The following is a 19,073-nucleotide window of genomic DNA, read 5'->3' as shown; positions in this document are numbered from 1 at the left end:
AGGCATAAACTTCTTGTTAGCGGCCTGATTTCGGTGGTGTCCCATTGACACATTTACAATTACCCTAAATCATGTTTGCCAGTTGTAAAAGTTTGTTTAAGTGAAATGCTAACAACTCCGAGAGTGACCTCTACACGATGGAACTTTTTACTGCTGATGTTTACTGAGCCGTTTCAGGTTAATTTCCTGAAATAACTGACTTTGTAATTTGACAAGGAGCACTTGAATGCACCATTAGCTTTGCTCTATGTAAGGCTTGACCCAAGTTCATGGGCTGCAACCTTCAAAGGATTTGACATCTGTGCAAAGACCGACATTGACTTCAGCGCATAATTGCACTCAAAGTAACCTTAAAGCTGCTCCGATGAATATTTCTGTTTTAACAATGGATCAAATGAGTGCATGTACGTTAAAGGTGTCGCTCTTAGCAATGAATTATTGACTCTGCAGTTCCCCTCAGCTCTGCAGAGTGTTTCGCGATCTTTCAGTCTCACTTCTCTCATAAGGGTCCAGACGCAGCAGGCGGCTGTTTTTAGCTTAAAAGCGGAAACAGCTAAAAAGCTCTCAGCTTTGAAAATTGGACTTACATTACAAGAAGTCCAATATTTCATCTGGACACAAATCCGAACAAATGCTAACGTTGCTGCTAATGTTATAAGGCGAAGATCCGTCAGTGTTGTGTTAACAGCGTGCTGCGCTGCCCCCAAGTAGAAAAAAATCAATTAATGCAGGTTTAAATATGGGAAACACAAGTACCTTTCACACCCGCTTCATTACTCATCCCGGCTCCTCCCATCACAGGGCTGATATAAATCCCCCTAAAATCATTAATTCCACTTTCCATTAACTTTACAAACCTGCAGTAAAGGACGCTGCGTGCTTGCACCGTACACACATTTTGCACTTGGCTGCATCTTGCAGAGCCACACTGACTCCATTTCTTTAATCTAGCATGTACAAATTATGCTCCACATCACAGAGTGTCAATGGCTACATGTTAGACTGTGAAGACGGCTTGAATCCAAATTTATGAACATCATTGGTCGGCTGGAACACATTAAACCAGGGACATTATGAAAACTGTGGTTCTTACCAGTTGCTGACCCTGGGGTCCCCAGCCTGCGTACTGCAGCTGAGCATTTCGCACCTCTGGAGGGTTCAAGTTCCACGTCTCCCTGAGGGGGGAGGAGGAGGAGGAAACAGTGCTATCAGATAGAAGTGCAGACACACACACACACACACACACACACACACAGTGATTGTCTGCTTCCAGCCCTGCTGCAGCAGAAGAACAAGTGTACCACATCTGAGAACAAAGGTTTAAGTGTATCCATAAATACCCGCGTGCTATAACAGTGTCACCTCTCCTTATTGGGAAAAGTGCTGCGCAGTGCAGGCTGCAGAATTAGAGGTGCCACTGCCTCTATGTCTTTGTCTGGAGCTGAGGATGAATGAGGTCATCAGCTGAGGTGGGCTCTCTGGGACGCCACCACTGGGTGGCAGCACACAAATAGATTTGAGCACGAGAGCCACTGACAGGGCTGTAATGCTGTGACCTGGTGTGGAAGTAATTCAAAAGGGAAATAAGTGCGGTGACTACTTACTGGACAAAATGGGCAAAATATGTGCTGGCTGTGGACCAGCACCAATTAATCAAGAGCGACGAGGCCTGCGCCATGATTTTCTGTTTGTCAGGAATGAGAAGACAGTTTTCTGGTCACGTTGCGATGGTTTCATTCCACTTTGGAGCAGCTGTGGCTCAGCAGCTCCAAATGGTCACGCCAGCGCCTTGCATGGTAACTCGCCGCCATTGGTGTGTGAGAGTGTGTATGAACGAGAGGCTTTGGATAAAACACTATGTACCAAATGCAGCCATTCATACAATAAGGAACATTTTCTGCTCTCATACGTTTTAGCATAAAGAATTGAAGATCAGAGAGGTTAAACTGCAGCAGAGTGCAGGCTTGTACTGCATTCGTTCTTCTCTCCAGGTGTGTTAACAGCTCAACACTGAAGGACCATCACTCTCAACTCAAATAACAAAGCAGTGTTACTATCGTGGCATTCTGCCTTGAAGCGGGGATGTCTGATGACCTCTCTAACCAGATAGCACTGCACTAAATTGTTAAGATGATGTGAATAAAAATGGAGGATCTGGAGATGCTGTGGGAAGCTTGGCTGCCATTTCAAGTCAGGGATTACTTCCACTTCACAGGCAGCACTGATGGAGGATTGGACGGTGAAGGCGGGGTGAGTTATGCTGGAGAAAGGTGGTTGATATTGCCACCTCTCCTTCCTCACAATGCAATCATTAGATTTACCCTCTCGCTCCGCTCCTCTTGTCGTGTTCACAAGCACGAACGCCATCTGTTGCAGGTCGGCTGGAGCAGTGTTTCGTGGCTCCGTCCGAGCCACTTTGCATGTCTCTCATTTACAGAGTACAAAAACTAGATGCGGACAGCTAGAGGACTGAATTTCAGACTCTGCAAATATCCAGAATTTTCCTGAATGCCTCACTCCACCTTTAACAGCGTAGCTGATGTCAGAGATGCTTCATGGGAGGCACGGTGAAAACAGGTTGTGAGAACAGGTGCGAATGAGTTGAGCTGAGTGTCGCGGGCAGCGGGGTCAGGTGAGATATTACAGGATGAAGCCCTGTTGACTACTTACGGAGTCTCCAGACTGCAGATGATGTAGAATGCCGTGTAAGAATGCTGGTACACCTGAAGAGGAGGGAGCAGCGATGATTGACATAAAATCACTTCACAGAAAGCAAGTGACAGTTTTACCTTGACATCTTCAGTTAACCTTTTCTGGTATTCCGTAAAATGAACGCAGAACTGTCAATGTCACAGAGGACTTCAGAATGAAATCTTTAAAAATGGAGAATTTAAAGGAAGAAAATGGACATCGAAAATAAATATTTTCAAAATTGCCACCTTAAACTCAGGTTGTGATTTTGGAAGCGACATCTAAACCTGGAACCATCTCTAACACTCACCTTTCACCTTTGAATGCTTAACTATGTAACTGCTTCTGACAGATGGTAACTGAGTGCTGCCTGCTAGAGGCACAAACAGGAGACGGGCTGTACGCGTTAGTATGCAAACACTGTGTTTATTATGATCCATACAACATGTTATAGAGATGAGGTGTGTGTGAGTGTGCATATGCCGGTGAGTGACTGTGCTGCAGCGGTGAGCGTATAGGACGAATGACACTCATCTATCAAGGTGACGGAGGTTCTGATGGAATCGCAAATGCAAACACATGCAGTACAACACACTTGATATCTCTAGAGTGCGTAACATTTCCTATTCATCTCAGGCAATAACATAAGGTCATATCTCTGCAAGCATCCTTCACACGTCAACAACAGGCCGAATCTCTTCACAGTGACTCAATGGTGAAGCAGAATGAAGTAAACACAAACATCAAATAGCAAAAATGATTAAACATTTAATCCCCCTATATTAGGAGCCGAAATGCTTCAATTTGTATCAAGGTCAAGTTGATGGAGCACAAACGTTGACCAAAGTGCTTTGCATTGAAATAAAACTGAATGGAAACTCAGGAATAATCAAATGAAATACACAAACATGAGTGAGTGTTTAATGAAAGCGCACAATATTTTGATAAAATCATAGCACAAATAGCACCGCACAAGTGAGGTTTTTAATAGGGTGCACTGAATGGAAAGCAGTGATTGGTCACCAAACCTGAGGAGTTGGGAGGTGGAATAAAGGATCCGAGATGTAACCTGATGCCAGACATGTAGTGCTTTTAAAGAACCCTAAAATCAACTCTGTACAACAGGTAACCAGTGAAGACAGGCCAGTACAGGGGAGATATGGGATGATTGACTGTGGTTGCAGAGATGTATGCTGGGCTGAAGATTAGGGCCTCAGTTCTATTTGTGTTAGGTGAAGGAAGCTTTTTATCATCTATAATTTTACATCCTCAATGTAATTTAAAAGGGAATTAACACTGCATGGATCCTTAGGATTCAGAGGGAGGTGCAGTCGGATGTCGTGGGCATAACAATAGGAGATACCATATTTTTTAAAAATCGACCCCAAAGAAAGAATATACAGAAAGTAAAATAGGACCAAATATGGAGCCTTGTGGTACTCCACAGGAGTGAATGAATGCCAACAACATGCTTGAGGCCGTCCAAAAGGAAACAATGGTCCAAAAGATCTAAAATAACTACAACGATGTGATTTCTGAAGTTAAAGACAAGAACAAATCATTTGTCCAGCTCAGGAGAATGAACTCTGTGCTTCTAATTGTTTGCTGAATTTGTCCAATAAGTTGAGCAAAAATAACTTTTTCAACAGTTATGGATAAGAAGGAGAGCTTAGACAGTGGTTGATAATTGTAGTCAAGGGCGCTTTATTGCGAACTGCACAGAAATAATAAATTCCCAACCAATACTTCATATTCCTTCTGTCGATCTCATCTCCCTCCCTGCGAGTCTATGGAGCGCCGGGGGGTTTGTTTGTGTTTCTGCCTCCCTCGCTACAGTTCCACTCGGCTGTGCCGGCTCCCCGACGCCATCGCTGACAAGCAGCGGAGTGCGACAGGCCTTCACAACCCGCCATGATTACTTTCTCCTCCCTGCCTCCGCCGCACTACAAGCCTACACCTCACCCCACCCCCAGTGGAGGCGGCTGACATATTTGGCTGTCAGCTTGCTAATTCAAAAAACAAGCAAACAAATGAGAAGCTCACCGGTGCAACGTTGTAGGCCAGCAGCACATGCTTCATGTCAGGAGACACCTCATACTTGCTGGCTTTGTACATTTCCTGGGAAGCAAAGGCAGATGTAAGAGGGAAAAAAAGACAAAAAGATGAGACCTTTAACCACGCGTGGTATTTTTTCATTAAACTAGTCTTTAAATGACTGCGTTTGACGGATTGCTCGGCTCCTGAAGCAAATGGGAGTTGCATTAATCTTTGCACGAGGGCTTGGCGATCTGATGGCGGACATAATGTTGTGTGTCGTCACCCAAGCTCGCCGCAGTGCTGATGCTACATCTCCATCTCAACTTTTTTCCCACATAACCAAGCCCCAAGTTTTAACGACGCAGTTCACATTTCACTGCAATAAGGGATCATATGATTAAGCTTTGTAATAAAAAAGAGCTTTGGGTGCTTTGATTTGCTGACACTGTGAGAAAAGTTTTAATTGAATTCATGGGCAGTTGTGGTCAGTTATTCAGATTGTGAGGAAGTGAGAGAGAAGATGACAAAAGACTTACAAACTTCTTGTTATGCACCAAGATGGTTTTTTCATCGGTGTCGACGTTGAACTTGACGACGTCGCCGTCACGATTACGGTACAACAGCTCATTACCTGCGAGGACAGACAGAGACTTCTTTAATGTAATGTCATCTTCAAAACATGACAGCACATGACAATACTGTCTCAACTTCTCTCAAAATGAGACAAAAGAGTCTGCATGACCCAACATCCTCAAATTCACCCTGGGGGTCGGACACACTCGCTGCCCTTTTTCAGAACACAGCTGAGCTTTAATTAAGCCCCTCAGATCCAACACCAGACTCTCAACATGCACAGAACAAATGTAACTCAGCGACATGAGGCAGAGAGAGCCAAAGATCACTGACTACTACAAAGGAAGTTACGAACTTGACCCTCCGTTGTAGTCTGATGTCCAATATGTCAGCAGTAAAACAGGGAATTGGCTGGTTTCCCGCATTCATATTCTGAACAGGAGATCTACCCTTTGAAAATGTTACATAACAGCTGCTGGACTAAAAAATATTCAGCGTTAATGAAGGTATTAGCTGTCTTGAGCATTAGCAATAGAAGTCAGTCAGAGAAAGGCAGAGCGAAAACACAAATACAGAAATATCTTATATGAAATAAACTGAACAGTTCAAACTTTAGATGTCGGACCCCTTCACTCATAACAGGAGGCTAATTGAGTAAAAGGGTTTTCAGGGCCATTAATACATCTTCCCGGTCCTTGACACAATGCAGAGTACTTAAGAGTGCCAATTCACCCAAAATAAAAATGCTATTTTTTCAAAAGAACTTTTCAACTTTCAGCTCGGTTTCACAGAAGTGCTCTAGAAACTGACCTCCTCGGTGTCATAGAAAAGGTGAAGCTTTCAATGTGTGCGAGCACAAAAGCTTCCAGAACAAAGGTGGCGAGTTCGGGCCATGAGAGGAAACCCTTGAAGGGAGCTGTTATTTGACAGATGTATGAAAGTTCACAAAGCCCCTCATCCATCAGGCTTTTATCAGGGAAGGATAAGTTTAATACAGCAACTGCCCCCTTTCACCTTCAATCTATCTGCGCTGCTCTGTCTTATTGCTTTAGTGATCCATAGGCGCACGAGCAACCACGCCATTTGGCGAGGTAATTAGAACCCAGAGATTGTTATGCAGAGTGCTCTCTATCTGCTAGCATACCTAATTGTCCATTAGAGGTGACAAAATTACCATCACAATGGCTTTAATTCAGAACGTGCTTGGGAGAGCAGTTTCAGACATTTTCAGATTGGCATAGCCAAACGCCCCCTCAACAGCTTTTGTCTCCTTGTTAAAAACCATTGGCATGCTAACCAGGGTATAAAATGGACTCTTTCCTGGAAATCATGGAGATAAATAAAACAGTGCAGCTTTTTTTTTTTTCACCACGCTTCATTATTTTAGTTTGACTCCGTCTGGCATCTTGATAAACCCTCTACTTTTATGTGTGAAATGGTAATCACAGATAATGGGCCTGGATGTGTGAAAAGACAGACAATATGATGATAAATCAGTGGTCAGAGACTTTATTTTGCTCCGTGACTTACTCTGTTTTCATAGCATGGCTTCATCCAACCTGCATCTCTTTAAGGCACTCTTTTCATCTTTATTCCTCAGCGAGTCGCTGATCTTTTCCTTTATCCACATGCCCCAAGACACCTCAGATATACCTCAGATTTCTCAAATCCTTCCCATCACTGCCCTTTCATAAGCCCTCCTGCTGAGTTCATCATTTTAGACCTTATCATCCCTCCTTCACCTCTCCAACTCTTTGTTTTCTGCTCTTTCAAAGACTGAGAGCCATCTATTCTTTCACAGTACCCTAGGCATTACGTCTTCCCTTCAATCTCTCTCTTTCTCTTTCCCCTCTGCCTTCACTTGCTGCGCATTAGCCCAGGGCACTGTTTTCTCCTGTGATCTATACCTTTTCACAGCAGTATGTCTTATTAATACAGCCTCCTGCCCTGGGCACAGCCCTAACCCAGCCTCACTCCAGGGAGGCAGAGATACGAGGCGACACACTCGAGCGAGACAGAGAGTCAGATAGAAGGTCCGATGCACCTCCCCTTATCGAAGCATATATTAGCAGTCATTAACTTTTAAAGGATAATTTCTGTTTATTCCAATGTAAGTCTATTGGTTAATTAGTTAGTAGTTCGTACCTCTAACCAATCTGGTTGGGAAGCAGACCAAACCACTTTGTTTGCAGGTCAAGCTGAAAGTGAAATATTTCTAATCATTCTGTATCGTACAGGAAAACTGTGTGCATAAATACAGTAAAGTTGAACGATGAAGATGAACCACATGTGCTCTCAGGTCTTAGCAACTGACTTCTATACTAAAAAAATAAGACTCCTATTGTACCAAATTGTCGTTGCACGTGATCTGACTCTCTGATCCTCAGCTACCTTCTTCTCCTCACCTGGGAAACCAGTTTTTTCGAGTACGTCAATGACTTCACTGCACTGTACGCTTCATTAATGGCTCAACAAAGCCCTTTCGTCTCATGCAATATGACGGCTTAATTAGAAAGACAGAAGAGTGCCTGAAAGACTAGTTAATGCTACTTCAAGGGAAATGGACTCTAGTCTCTTGAAGTGAAATGATCCTCTGCAGCACTGTAATGGTTCAGTTTCATGTTCCACTGCCTTCCCAGTCCTCCTAATCCATCCACACTAGACCCTCTCTCGAAGGCACCGTTGTAGCAGCACCATTCGGTGCTTTCAATGTTCTCCTGAGTGTTTTGTTTTGTTCAAGTTGAGAGGTTGAAAATACTCCAAGAGAGCAGCTGGCATGTTGGTGGCAGTGGTACCAGGCTGATCGCTTGGATAAAGAAGGTAAAAACTACCTACTTGTGTGTGTTTTTGGATTTTTCTGACTCACATAATATAATTTACCTGAAGAATAAGCACTTATCATCTTAAAATGTCGACTGAAGGAGCAGGTTACTTAGAAATGTCCTCTCGTATTGTTTCATTTGCACATCTGGGTACCTAAATAACCCTAAACTCGAACCCTAACCTCCACATTCTACATTATACGTCCCCATATGAATCCAAAACACACTTGTGGGCTTAAAATCGGTGCTTTCTGTGGACCACATACTCATGAGGTGAGGCTTGATGCCAGGGTTGGGTTAAATTCTGGATTTTCCCTGTTCATTTGTCCATGCCCAAGGCTGCAGATGATGACTAGTCTGATAAAAGCGACACTGGGGGAGAATTACGGTGTTTGTCTGCGGCTGAATAAAATGCAGTCTCAGATGTAGTAAAGGAGTCTTAAACATTGGTTTAAATATGTGGTGAAATATAGGTTTCAGCAGAAGTTTCAATTAAAAATCTGCCCCTTATATTTCCCAGAATCATTCTTGTGTTGCTCTTGAAAGGGAATCCAACCTGACACCTCGGTGTGTTTTTTCTCCACTGTTGCAAAGCTGCACTGGCAACACCACAGGATCTGAATTTTATTTCTGACCGCATGACAAATGAGCGCGCTACCAAATGAATGGCAGAGCAAACAAATGAGCAAAAACCTCCACCTGCAGACAAAATACGAGCCTGCTGACAAAATATGAAACCACCCAGGGCTGCTGCCAACCTGCTGGCCAGTTTTCACAGCGGAAGTCATTTATGTTTATCAGGGATGCCAATCAGTGCGTGCCTGCTGGCTTCATTACTCGCTGCTTGTTTTGCTTCCGAGTTCACCGTTAAGCTTTTAAAAAACAGCACATTACCAATCAATTGTGCTTCATGCTGTTTAGCTTCTCAAATACAGATAATGTTTTTTCTTTTTTGTTGTTTCATCATTTGGTTTACTTGACTTTGCATATCTGAAGGCGTTAGGGGTCCAAGCTCAGTTTAAAGAGCGACTGTCACACCTCCACCTTTTCCACTACAGCCTCAACATCCTGCAAATAACCCGCTTCAAAATCAGAGTACCTCTTTAAAATAGATGACATTAAGCCATGCACATAGGTCAGCTTTTATGAACCTTTATGAATTATGCATCCTTTGAGTTCAAATATAGGCCAACACAAAACAAAGATGAAGAGGCCTGAACAGGCACAAACAGCGCCGAGACTGAAGGACACGGCACAAAAAAGAAAAAGCTGCACAAGGTCATTATATAACGACGGTGAGCAGATTTGCTGAGTGAAAAAGGTTTATGCCCCAGTAACACAGGTGCATGTGAGGAACATCGAGACAAGAACATTTCTAAAAATGCCACGTTAACATCATGGTTATATGCGCTGCCCGGGACTCCAGATGTTTGTGCAGATCGACAAAGACTCAATAATCCCTCCACTGAAAAATGTTTTCAAAATCCCCGTCGCTACTGGAAACAGCAACAATAACCTCTGAGCTGGCGACCTAGAATGATAACGACGGGTGCAGCCAGACCTCTCTCCAGCTCTGACGCAGCACTGTGGAGGTAGGTCCGGCAGTGCGAGACTAATTCCACCACGATAAAGCCAGAAAAGGAACAGTTAAGCATCGGTTTGCATTCAACATGTTGGCAAAAATGAGTAACGTCTCAAGACTGAAGCCCACCTGTCCACAAGGAGCAGTGTGGGGGGGGGCAACTCAGAACCTCGTCGTGATCCAGGACTCACTGTGATGCAGTCAAACCGAATCTTTACAAGTCCATTACCTCTGAAAGCAGTTGAGTGGAGAATTTGCGAAACATTAAGTCATCAAAAACTCACCCACTGCTCATCTGACTCCATATTCCCTCCAAGACGACTCCCGTGGGAGCACGCCAGTGTTCTCAGAAACCCTCCATCAACTTGCCAAAAACCCATGTGCTTTTTGTAACCTGTGACCTCAATTTGCAATTCATCCTTAAATCACTGTGTCGTGGATTTGGCTCGCTGCCTCCGGGGTGACGGTCATTTCACGAGTGTGTGCCAGCTGTTCGTATTCTCCACATACATCCATAACCTCTGTCGCCGCTTGATTCATCACCCACTGCGCTCGAGCTTCTTCTCTTCCCGCTGTGTGTCGGTGCAGCAGGTGTGTCGCTGAACTTGAAAAGACCTGCTCCTGCTTATAATAATTAAGATCATTGGGGAGGCCAGTCAGAGCAACGATAATAATAATGGCAGTGACCATCACAGCAGTCAGTGGGCTCTCCTGTATTATACCATCACATAGCTTCACTGGTCCAAAACTTCCATATTTGAATTATTTGTTGTAATTACGACAGAATCTCTCCGAGTACACGATGCTCGCATGTGGATTCTTTCATTCATTCATAAACGAAAGTGTTTGTAGAACCGCTGCAACAAAATTATCCAGCGGACCTCTCGCTGTGAAGGGACGCTCTCAGTCTTTCTGCTGCGTTACACAAACACAGTTTAGCTGTGAATTCTCAATGCTAAGACTGCTGAAGTGAATTCAAAGGGGTGTAAGTCCATTTCACGGCTTACATGCCAATGCAAGTCAGTGCAGCAGGAATTATGGGGATGTGGACTGGAGACGTGCTCGCTGGATATTCAGCTGCAGTAGAGATGTGTTTGTCTGAATGCACGGTGGTAGCTGCTGCAGAAATACTCCATCATTTATGGCCTAACAGCACAGACGATTGGCCGTACACAACTTTAGCTCACAAACAAGGAGAGTCGTGAGCAATGAGTGTGTGGATGTGTTGTTCCTGTTGTGGGAACATAAATCTGGGTCAAGACTTGGGTTAAGGTTGACGTAAGTGTCCAGAACATGTATGTATGTAAGTCAATGTAATGTCCTCTGAAGTGATGGAAACAGGACTGTCTGTGTGTGTGCAGGCTAATTAGCATCACCTCTGTCGTCTCCGCGGGCAGAAATAGGCGCCACAATTAATGCTTTAACATTAAAAAGGCTATTAGTCAACTGTGAACACCAAGAAAGGCCAACTAAGAGACTAACACCACTGTTCCAAAATCTACACTTGAAAGATGAAATCTTACAGATGTAGCGCTGTTAGCTCTGGGCTGGCTAACTGGGTTTTTGTACAGCAGGGTTTTAAGCTGTGGTTTAGACTTCAACCCTCATGTAACCAGTCAAAGACCTGCACGCGGGGCATTTTCATTTCGTTGCCAGGAAAAGCCCTGAAAAGTCACATTTCCCGTCCAGCCCTTGACCTCGCAACTGCAGAGAGCCCCTGCTTGAGTTCTTGAGACTGATATCCGATCTAAAGATAAAGATCTGACTTCAGCCATTCTTTGCTCCTCGCTGTCATTTCCCCTTCCCCAGGCCCAATGTCGAAGTCCCTGGGAGTTGATTGGAGGGTTTTCGGATCTCCCGTCGTGCAGGGTGTGGAGCCTGGCTCCTAAATAATGATTGAGAGCAGCTTGGTGCACTCCCCTCCTGGCCAATCAGGCTGTGACGCCACCCTTTCTTTAAGGCTTAAGAGAGGCGGGGAGCTGGACACCCCCGCGTCACTCTGATCCTGACTGCAGACCTCATCTCAGCAGATACTCACAGCCCGAAACTCTGCTCTGTTTGTGATACGATACAACTTTATTGTTATTGTTATTATTGCATTAGGGCAGATCTTGGTGGTATTTGTGCTGTTCTTGCTTGCCCAGCGACAGCATGGCGCCTGCAGGCTTTGCTTTGTTTGCTTGTTTATCTTCATTGAAACCCCATTAAACGCAACCCCCTTTATTTCATTTGGGGACATAAAGGGAAAAAACATTTCAGTTCCCTTATCATTGAAGAGGCATTTGTTCGTTATTACTATTACTGAAGAGGCACTTGTGGGCGCACTTGTGAGACTTGTGTCTCCCAGCAAATATTTTTTGTATTTTTCTAGGTGGGAACTGGTTCTTGGGCTTCTTCCCGTTCAACTGAAATCTGGGGAATCGCTACCATCGCAGTGCCATTCATCTGGAACATCTTTAATTAAATTTTGAAGCTGAAAATGAGAGCAATTTAGTCCCTACTTGAAGTTCTGATCAACTGCTTTGCTGAGAATTGCGCCCGATGCGGAGCTGTGCCGTTGCTTCTCGGTGAAAGGAGGCAGCAAAACACAGCAATCAAGAGGAGAATCATAAAAGCTTTCTGTGTCAAACAGGCGTCTAATTTTAGCAAAACTCTTCAGTTGGACAAAACATGACTGAAATAGCTGTTTTTCAGTTTCCATTGCTCAAAACTTGGATCAAAGATGACATCTAACTGCTCAGATATTGCCTTGATGTGCGCGGCTAAGGAGCTAAGAGACCGCTGAATTTATCATGAGACGCGCCGAAGCAAACGTGCAATTCCAAAGTCTGCTTTTCCTCTTCGGCGCCGCGGCAGATGCTGTTTTCTCTGTCCCTCCCCGGGTATTGAGACGCTGAACAGCATCGGTATATTGTGACAGCTTGTTTCTGTCAGAAGATAAGTTGTCGCCTCACTTTCCGGAGGTTGAAAGGGACGACAAAAGTTTGAGTTTGAGCCAAGACGTCCTCTCAGATTACGCATCAGTCATGCTTTGAGGTGAAACTGGGCCATCTCAAAAGGGGATATTTGCACCTGCTGCTTCACATACTGTTACTACGGTACAAAGGCTGATTGTGTGTGACACTGACTGAACACTGGATACTAACAGTGAGTGTATGAGCCAATTTGATATGTCTCATTGGTGAGAAAAAGACCCGCTGCAGAACTCCATTAACAAACGACATTCACATCATCGCTCATGCTGCATCATGGGAGCAGAGCGATGAAAAGTCAATAAGGGAGTGAAACAACTGGTTAATCTCCTCCAGAGTGATTGCTTTACATAAACATTAGAGAGGCTGTGCATCACTCGTGAACGAGGCGATTCTCCGACATGCATGGAGGAGAGAGCGCACGCTGACAAAGCAAACACCATCGTGCTTCACTCTTATCTAAATCACAAGTCCCTGAGTCACAAGTCCCTCTCAAAGTCATGGCGATAACACTTTTAGGTAGTCTCAACCGGTCGGCCGCTTTACAAACAACTCCCCTCTCACCATATTTAACAAACATCAGCGAGACAAGAGGAAACGTGGCCATTAAAATGGCAAGCAGCTGCTCGCGGCGCCTGCGTCGTGTCCCGCAGGGCCGGCTTCACCTTGGTGGTGTGAGAATGATGTTGATGCCTTGTCTGTTTGATTCAGACGGAGCGGTAAAAAACAGGCGTATGCGAGGAATCGGCGGTGTCTGCTAACTGTGCAATTACCAAACCAGGGAGACTTATAGTGATGGCTTCAGAGGGTGATCAGAATACTGATGCTGAGTGAAGCAGTTCACGCGTACGGCGTCACATAATTAAAGGACCATTTCAGATTATTACTGTTTGGGTTCTGTCAGTTGCTTTGGCTGCTGATTCTACTGGTTATGGCAACATTATACTCTCAAGGTAATTACTGAGATCTGGGAAAGAGGCAGCATCACTTCAGTCTGACTGGACAAGAAACAAGCAATCAGATGAGACGGAGAGCATCGCTGCAGCCTCCAGGCATGAGGACAGCGGAGGCGCATGGACACACTGCTGGTCGATTCCTTTGAGACAGAAACAGGATATTTCTACTGTTGATTTATGCAGCAGAAGGTAAAATAACTGTTGCTGGTATAACTGATAAGCATCTGATCTGAAGCCTTCACACTAATGGACCTATTGCTCAAAGCAGCCTTCCTGGATCGTATTTAAATTGATGAGCCATTGGCTGCACAGGCAGGGATCGCAATCTCTGCAACCACTGCGAAGAGCGGATAAAGAGCGGCTAATGACACTTAAGCACAGAATATATTTAAAGCTAATACTCTCGGACAAGACATGAGGAAGCAATTTTTTCTGGTAAGAAATAGCCTAAAATATGATCATTGAGGATTTTAGAGGTTATATTCAGTCTGCCTCCGGGGAATTGATTGATAGGTGGAGACAGCCAGGGGAAGGGAAAACATAAAACTGGCCTAAATTAGGTTTAAAAAAAGGAAAATTCAATTTCAGGCCCCAACCAAGGAAGCCATTACTGCAAATCCTATAGACAGGCCTGAAAGAATGCAGGTTGGTCGAGCAGCGGGTCCAGTAAAAATGACTAACGAAGACAAAATATTCAGCTGATGGATCTCTCTTTTTTCTCCTCCCTGTCAGCTGTATCTAATGATACACTAAAAATACCTCCAGATCAAGGATGGTACTGTCAACAGCACAAAAAGCAGGAGATGAAATAGTGGACGGCTTCCTCGCGACAAGTGGCTGCTGTATTTATGGATTATCACAAAGCTCTTTTCTTTGTGCGTCTTATGTAACGCTCTTAAATGAAGGGAGTGTTTTGCGCTGAAATACCCACAATTCAATCTCAAAAATCACAATGACCTCATGCACAACCTCTGCTTTGATGCTAGGAATATGCCTCTGAATGCTGCCTGAGCTTTTCGCTGAGGAACATCTGCTTGCTTCCAGATGTGCGCAGTTTGCGATGTTGGCCGGCGCTCACTGGAGCGCGATCGATTTGTTTACGCCGTTTGTGAGTCGCAGCAAGTGAAGACGACAAATCAGCCACACGAGAGACGCCTCGTCCTTAAGCACATATGGGGACCTGTACCTAAAGCAAACACCGAAATCAGGCCAGACAATTTACTCATCATCTGAGCCTCGGAGGAACGGCAGCTCACTGTCACTAACATAATAAATATGGGTTTTCAGCTTTCTAATTACAGCCAATCACGGAGGGGAAGGCTTTGAGATCTCAGGATGCGGGACGAGATTTAACAGCTGCTCCGTTTCTGGGAGCCATCTTAGATCCTGAGATTGGAAAAGACAGCTTCGCCGGGCGCCAGAGAGGACAAAATCCACCTCATTAATCCTTCAGCTGTACAGATTCCTCACATCCTGGAGCCGTGATCGCTCTCTCCAATGCAGCGCTGAGACACGCCAGGCTGCACCAAGTCGCTGTTTTACCTTGATGCAACATAAAGTACATAATTGTCCTCTTATTGGCTCCCCGCGGTGCTGCCGGTGTTTGTACTGTCAGCGTCCCGCTATTAAGAAACAAGCCTTTGAAATTGGTGGTGATGAATTGTAACAATAGCAGCATCCACAGGCTGTCATTGATCACAGAAAAATGAGGGTTGTGGTTACAGGTAATTGGGTAACTGTTGAAGCATTATGGAATAAATCGTTGGAATGTCAGACAGCACACACACACACACACACACACACACACACACACACACACACACACACACACACACAAATGTATAGAAACACACAGCTGAGGGACAGATGATGTAAGAAAAACAATACTTCAATACCTTTCAATGAGTGCAACGTTATCAGTTACCGTTCATGAAACGGGTGTTTTAAGATGCTGATTTGTGCAGTTTTATGGCGCCACTGCATCTTTTACAGCAAATCTGCACCTCTGCATCTAAAATACAGCGGACTCTCATCGGCCTACAAGACAATATAAAGGGAGAAGGATTTTCAAGTTGCTATTAAGTTACTTTTAAGATGCACTGAGCAAATTTAATCAACTACTGTAAGGCAGACTGCCAATTCGAGGCAGAGGCTGGAGGATGAGTACGTCCAGTGTTCCCTTCTCTTGCATTTCCCACAATCAGGATGCAACACCTGAGCAGCATCTCCTGTTCTTGTTGTAACAACACCTTAAATACCTTTAACTTCATTTCATTTCAACAGGACTACTTACTGCTTATCCATTTGGCGTTGGGGTCATGAACCTTGAAGTCTTTTCTGAAGAGGTCTGCGACAGTCACCTTGCCTTTGAGAGCCAGGCGGTCGTCCTCACCTGCAAAAGGAAGCAAACCGCAACGTTAACTCTGCAGCTACAGCAGAAACATCCTGGAGGGAGTCGAACAGTCCTAACTTGCTTGAAAGGTGTTGCTGGCATCCAATTGAATGTTTTTTTTTTTTCAGCAGCACTGCATGAGTGAGACCACGAGCGGCAAAGTGTGAGATATCGTCAGAAATATTATGTTTGTTCGACAGATCGACATCCAGATGGAGAAAAGTGCAGACGTGGCTGTTTTCAGAGTAATTACACATGCGTACAGTGCTGATAATGCAGCTTTCAGTAACATGCTGTAACCTAAAGCTCCGCCGGCACAGTGTGTATCCTCAGCGTGTGACGCCTAAAACACATTCAAAGCAAACCAGTTGTCGTAATAACACTACGAACTGCTGGGGCAGTCACAACTTTTTGTCTTTTTTTTCAAGGTGAAATACAAATAAAACTAGGTGCTGTGAGGAAAAGGTAAATAAAGATAAGAATAATTCACTCGCTGCTTCTGACAACAAAAGCCGAGAGACTACAGAACGTCCTCTTGACACATTTTGATCTCAAACTGCATCTTAACAACTTTTTCCTGCGGGCTGCAACTGTTCACCTTTAAAAGAATAAAGAGCGCAGCTGAGATAGAGGAAAAAAAAGAAAGAAACATGAGTAAAAATAACAAAGCGGCGCTTCGTCTGAACTCCCTCAGGCCTTTGATTAAGACTAGTGTGGCTTCTGATCATCAGACCAGACGTGCATATTTACAGCAGATGCCTCCTGCAATTCATTTCAGCTTAATTTCATCCATCAGTGCTCATCACATCATCTCCTGCTACATACTCATTTCACCTCCGTATATGTGGTGGGAGGATGAAAAGCCAGTGGCAGGAGATGCTTTGTTGTGCCTGTTTCTTGTCTTAATGCCTTTACGTAGCGTCGTTTAAAGGTGCGATACGAATAAAGTTGCCTCGTATCCAGCAGGAGATTCTCAGCCAAGTTTCGCACTGACTTCAAACATGTTTTGAGGGATTCGGTCTCCTGCGCAGGGACCCTTTGACAAGACATGGCAGTTGACGGACACATCGGCTGCTACGAGGATCAAAGCTGTGATATTCCAGGGACGGGACTGTCTTTCTAATGTGTGATGTTTAATCCCTCTGCTAAGCCTGTCTGTGTCCATGCTGCAGCTGTCGTTTCATATGTGAGGTAACATTTTTTGGGCTGTAACAGCATCAGAAATGTTTTTCTTTAGGTGAATAGACAATGGAGACGAGATCAGAGGGTGAAGCAGGATGAAAGACAGTAAAAAAACAGCACAGGGGATGCTGAGTGGAAACAGAAGAAGAATTCAATGTTCACACACAGTATACTACTATATTACACTTAGACCAACCCCACACAGAAATATTTCTTTTAATATGGCACTAAATTGTGTGACGTATGTAAATGGTGTGTTTATGGCGCCTTTCTATTTAAACAGAATAGCAGAATCACCTGGAATAAGTGTTTCTTTTGAAAAGCCTGAGCATCAGCGGGCAGACCATTATGTGACACCATCAACTGAAAGGCAGACTAATGAAAATGCTTTTAGGTGAGTCTGAAGGTCCATAAGGCCAGATGACCCACTGTGCTCCTCCTGGAACTGAACAATCAAAGGACCACAGCGGCGCTCTACCTGTTTAATGTCTACATTTCACATCGCAGCAGCCATCTTAAAAATCACACTGTGTTTTAGTGCAGGTTCTCACACTGGTGAAAGCTTTGCTACCAACCAGCGGTTTCTCTTCGTGTAAGTGAGGCTTTTTACTGTCCATTATAGGTGTGATTGAATTGAGACATGAAACCTGCGATGTGGCTGCCTGGTACTGTGGGTGAAAATGTGGCTTGTTTTAAAACCTTTTTGCGTGACATGTTCAAGTGCTCGTGAGTGTTTTATAAAAAAAAAAAAAAAATCAAAGGCACTACAGTGTTGTGGTGCCTACAGTATCTCAAAAAGAGGCTTTAAAAGATGCATTTATCAACCTGCAAAGCTTTAACAAGAAGAATCCACAGCGACGCTAACAGCTCTGTAAGGGTGCACTTACATGCGTTGAGCTAAATGCTAATGCTGCTATGCTAACATGCTTACAATGCTCGCACAGCACAGCTGAAGCTGGTGGGCAGTGGTGGACTCAGATGGCACATCTGTGGCTTGAACGTCATCACTTCTGCAGGTGCATGGCGATAAACTGAACAAATTAAAATTTTAACCTGAAGAAAAGCCAGAAAATGTAAGCAACCGAGTGGCATTACAATCCCTAGAGCCACGCCGCTAGTGTGGCTGAACTCACTGGTAGTCAAGTAAAGTGTATGGGATGCTAGTTAATGGACAAAAAAATGAAATGATATCAATATGCAAGAATTCCCCAAGCTTTGCAGACTGTTTTACGTAGCAGAGGTCCAGGAAGACCCATTATTCAACGTCATATACTCACACTTGCAAAGAGGTTTTCTAACTGCTAAAGCCACAGAAGAAGAGCTCCAAAGGTTTCCTCAGCAAACCGTGACCACGTCCCCTAATTTTAATCTGACGCATGCTTTGATCCGTGCGTCGCAGACGTCGGAGAAATCATCTTTAAAGAGCAGATGGATGGAAGGAGGGGAGGTTCAGACAGAGGCTGGCAATAAAAAAACGACACTGAACATCTTCCTCTTGTCATGTTAACACCATCACATCACACACAGTTTAACGTCAGCCTTCAGATCTCTACAACTGGATGTGATGCTGAGAGTGTTGAGATCATCAAAGTGTGATATTCACTTCAATGACAGCAAATGTCTTAAGAGTATCTGAAATATTAATATCAGATCATGGGGAGTAAGTTCTGTGATCCTCATATGCATTTCAACTTCAGGCATTTATTACAGCGAGTAGAGCTGCAATTATGTTTCTTTTATATTGATTTAGTCTCTGAATTGCTTGCTTGGTCTGACCATCACTGTCTGAATACAGTCAATTTACAAATGCAAGAGCTGGACGCAGGAAATGCTTATTCAAAGAGTGATTTTCACCTTATTTCCTTT

At 44.2% G+C, this 19,073-nt stretch overlaps 1 protein-coding gene across 5 annotated transcripts in view; it reads right to left on the bottom strand.

Moving 5' to 3' along the window:
• LOC139346820 (A-type potassium channel modulatory protein DPP6-like) overlaps window positions 1-19,073 on the bottom strand; it is a 182,396-nt gene that overhangs the window by 22,932 nt on the left and 140,391 nt on the right. For all 5 annotated transcript variants that reach the window (XM_070986130.1, XM_070986131.1, XM_070986133.1 and 2 more), the window contains 5 exons: window positions 15,927-16,025; window positions 5,265-5,359; window positions 4,735-4,809; window positions 2,671-2,723; window positions 1,094-1,175 (listed from right to left, as the gene is read on the bottom strand). In XM_070986130.1, coding sequence (XP_070842231.1) covers window positions 1,094-1,175; window positions 2,671-2,723; window positions 4,735-4,809; window positions 5,265-5,359; window positions 15,927-16,025 — 404 coding nt within the window. The remainder of the gene's footprint in view (window positions 1-1,093; window positions 1,176-2,670; window positions 2,724-4,734; window positions 4,810-5,264; window positions 5,360-15,926; window positions 16,026-19,073) is intronic.

This window comes from Chaetodon trifascialis, chromosome 18, assembly GCF_039877785.1.
Source record: "Chaetodon trifascialis isolate fChaTrf1 chromosome 18, fChaTrf1.hap1, whole genome shotgun sequence".
NCBI classification, from domain to species: Eukaryota; Metazoa; Chordata; class Actinopteri; order Chaetodontiformes; family Chaetodontidae; genus Chaetodon; species Chaetodon trifascialis.
The sequence above is the reverse complement of the archived record's forward strand: the minus strand, read 5'-3'. Positions and strand labels throughout refer to the sequence as shown.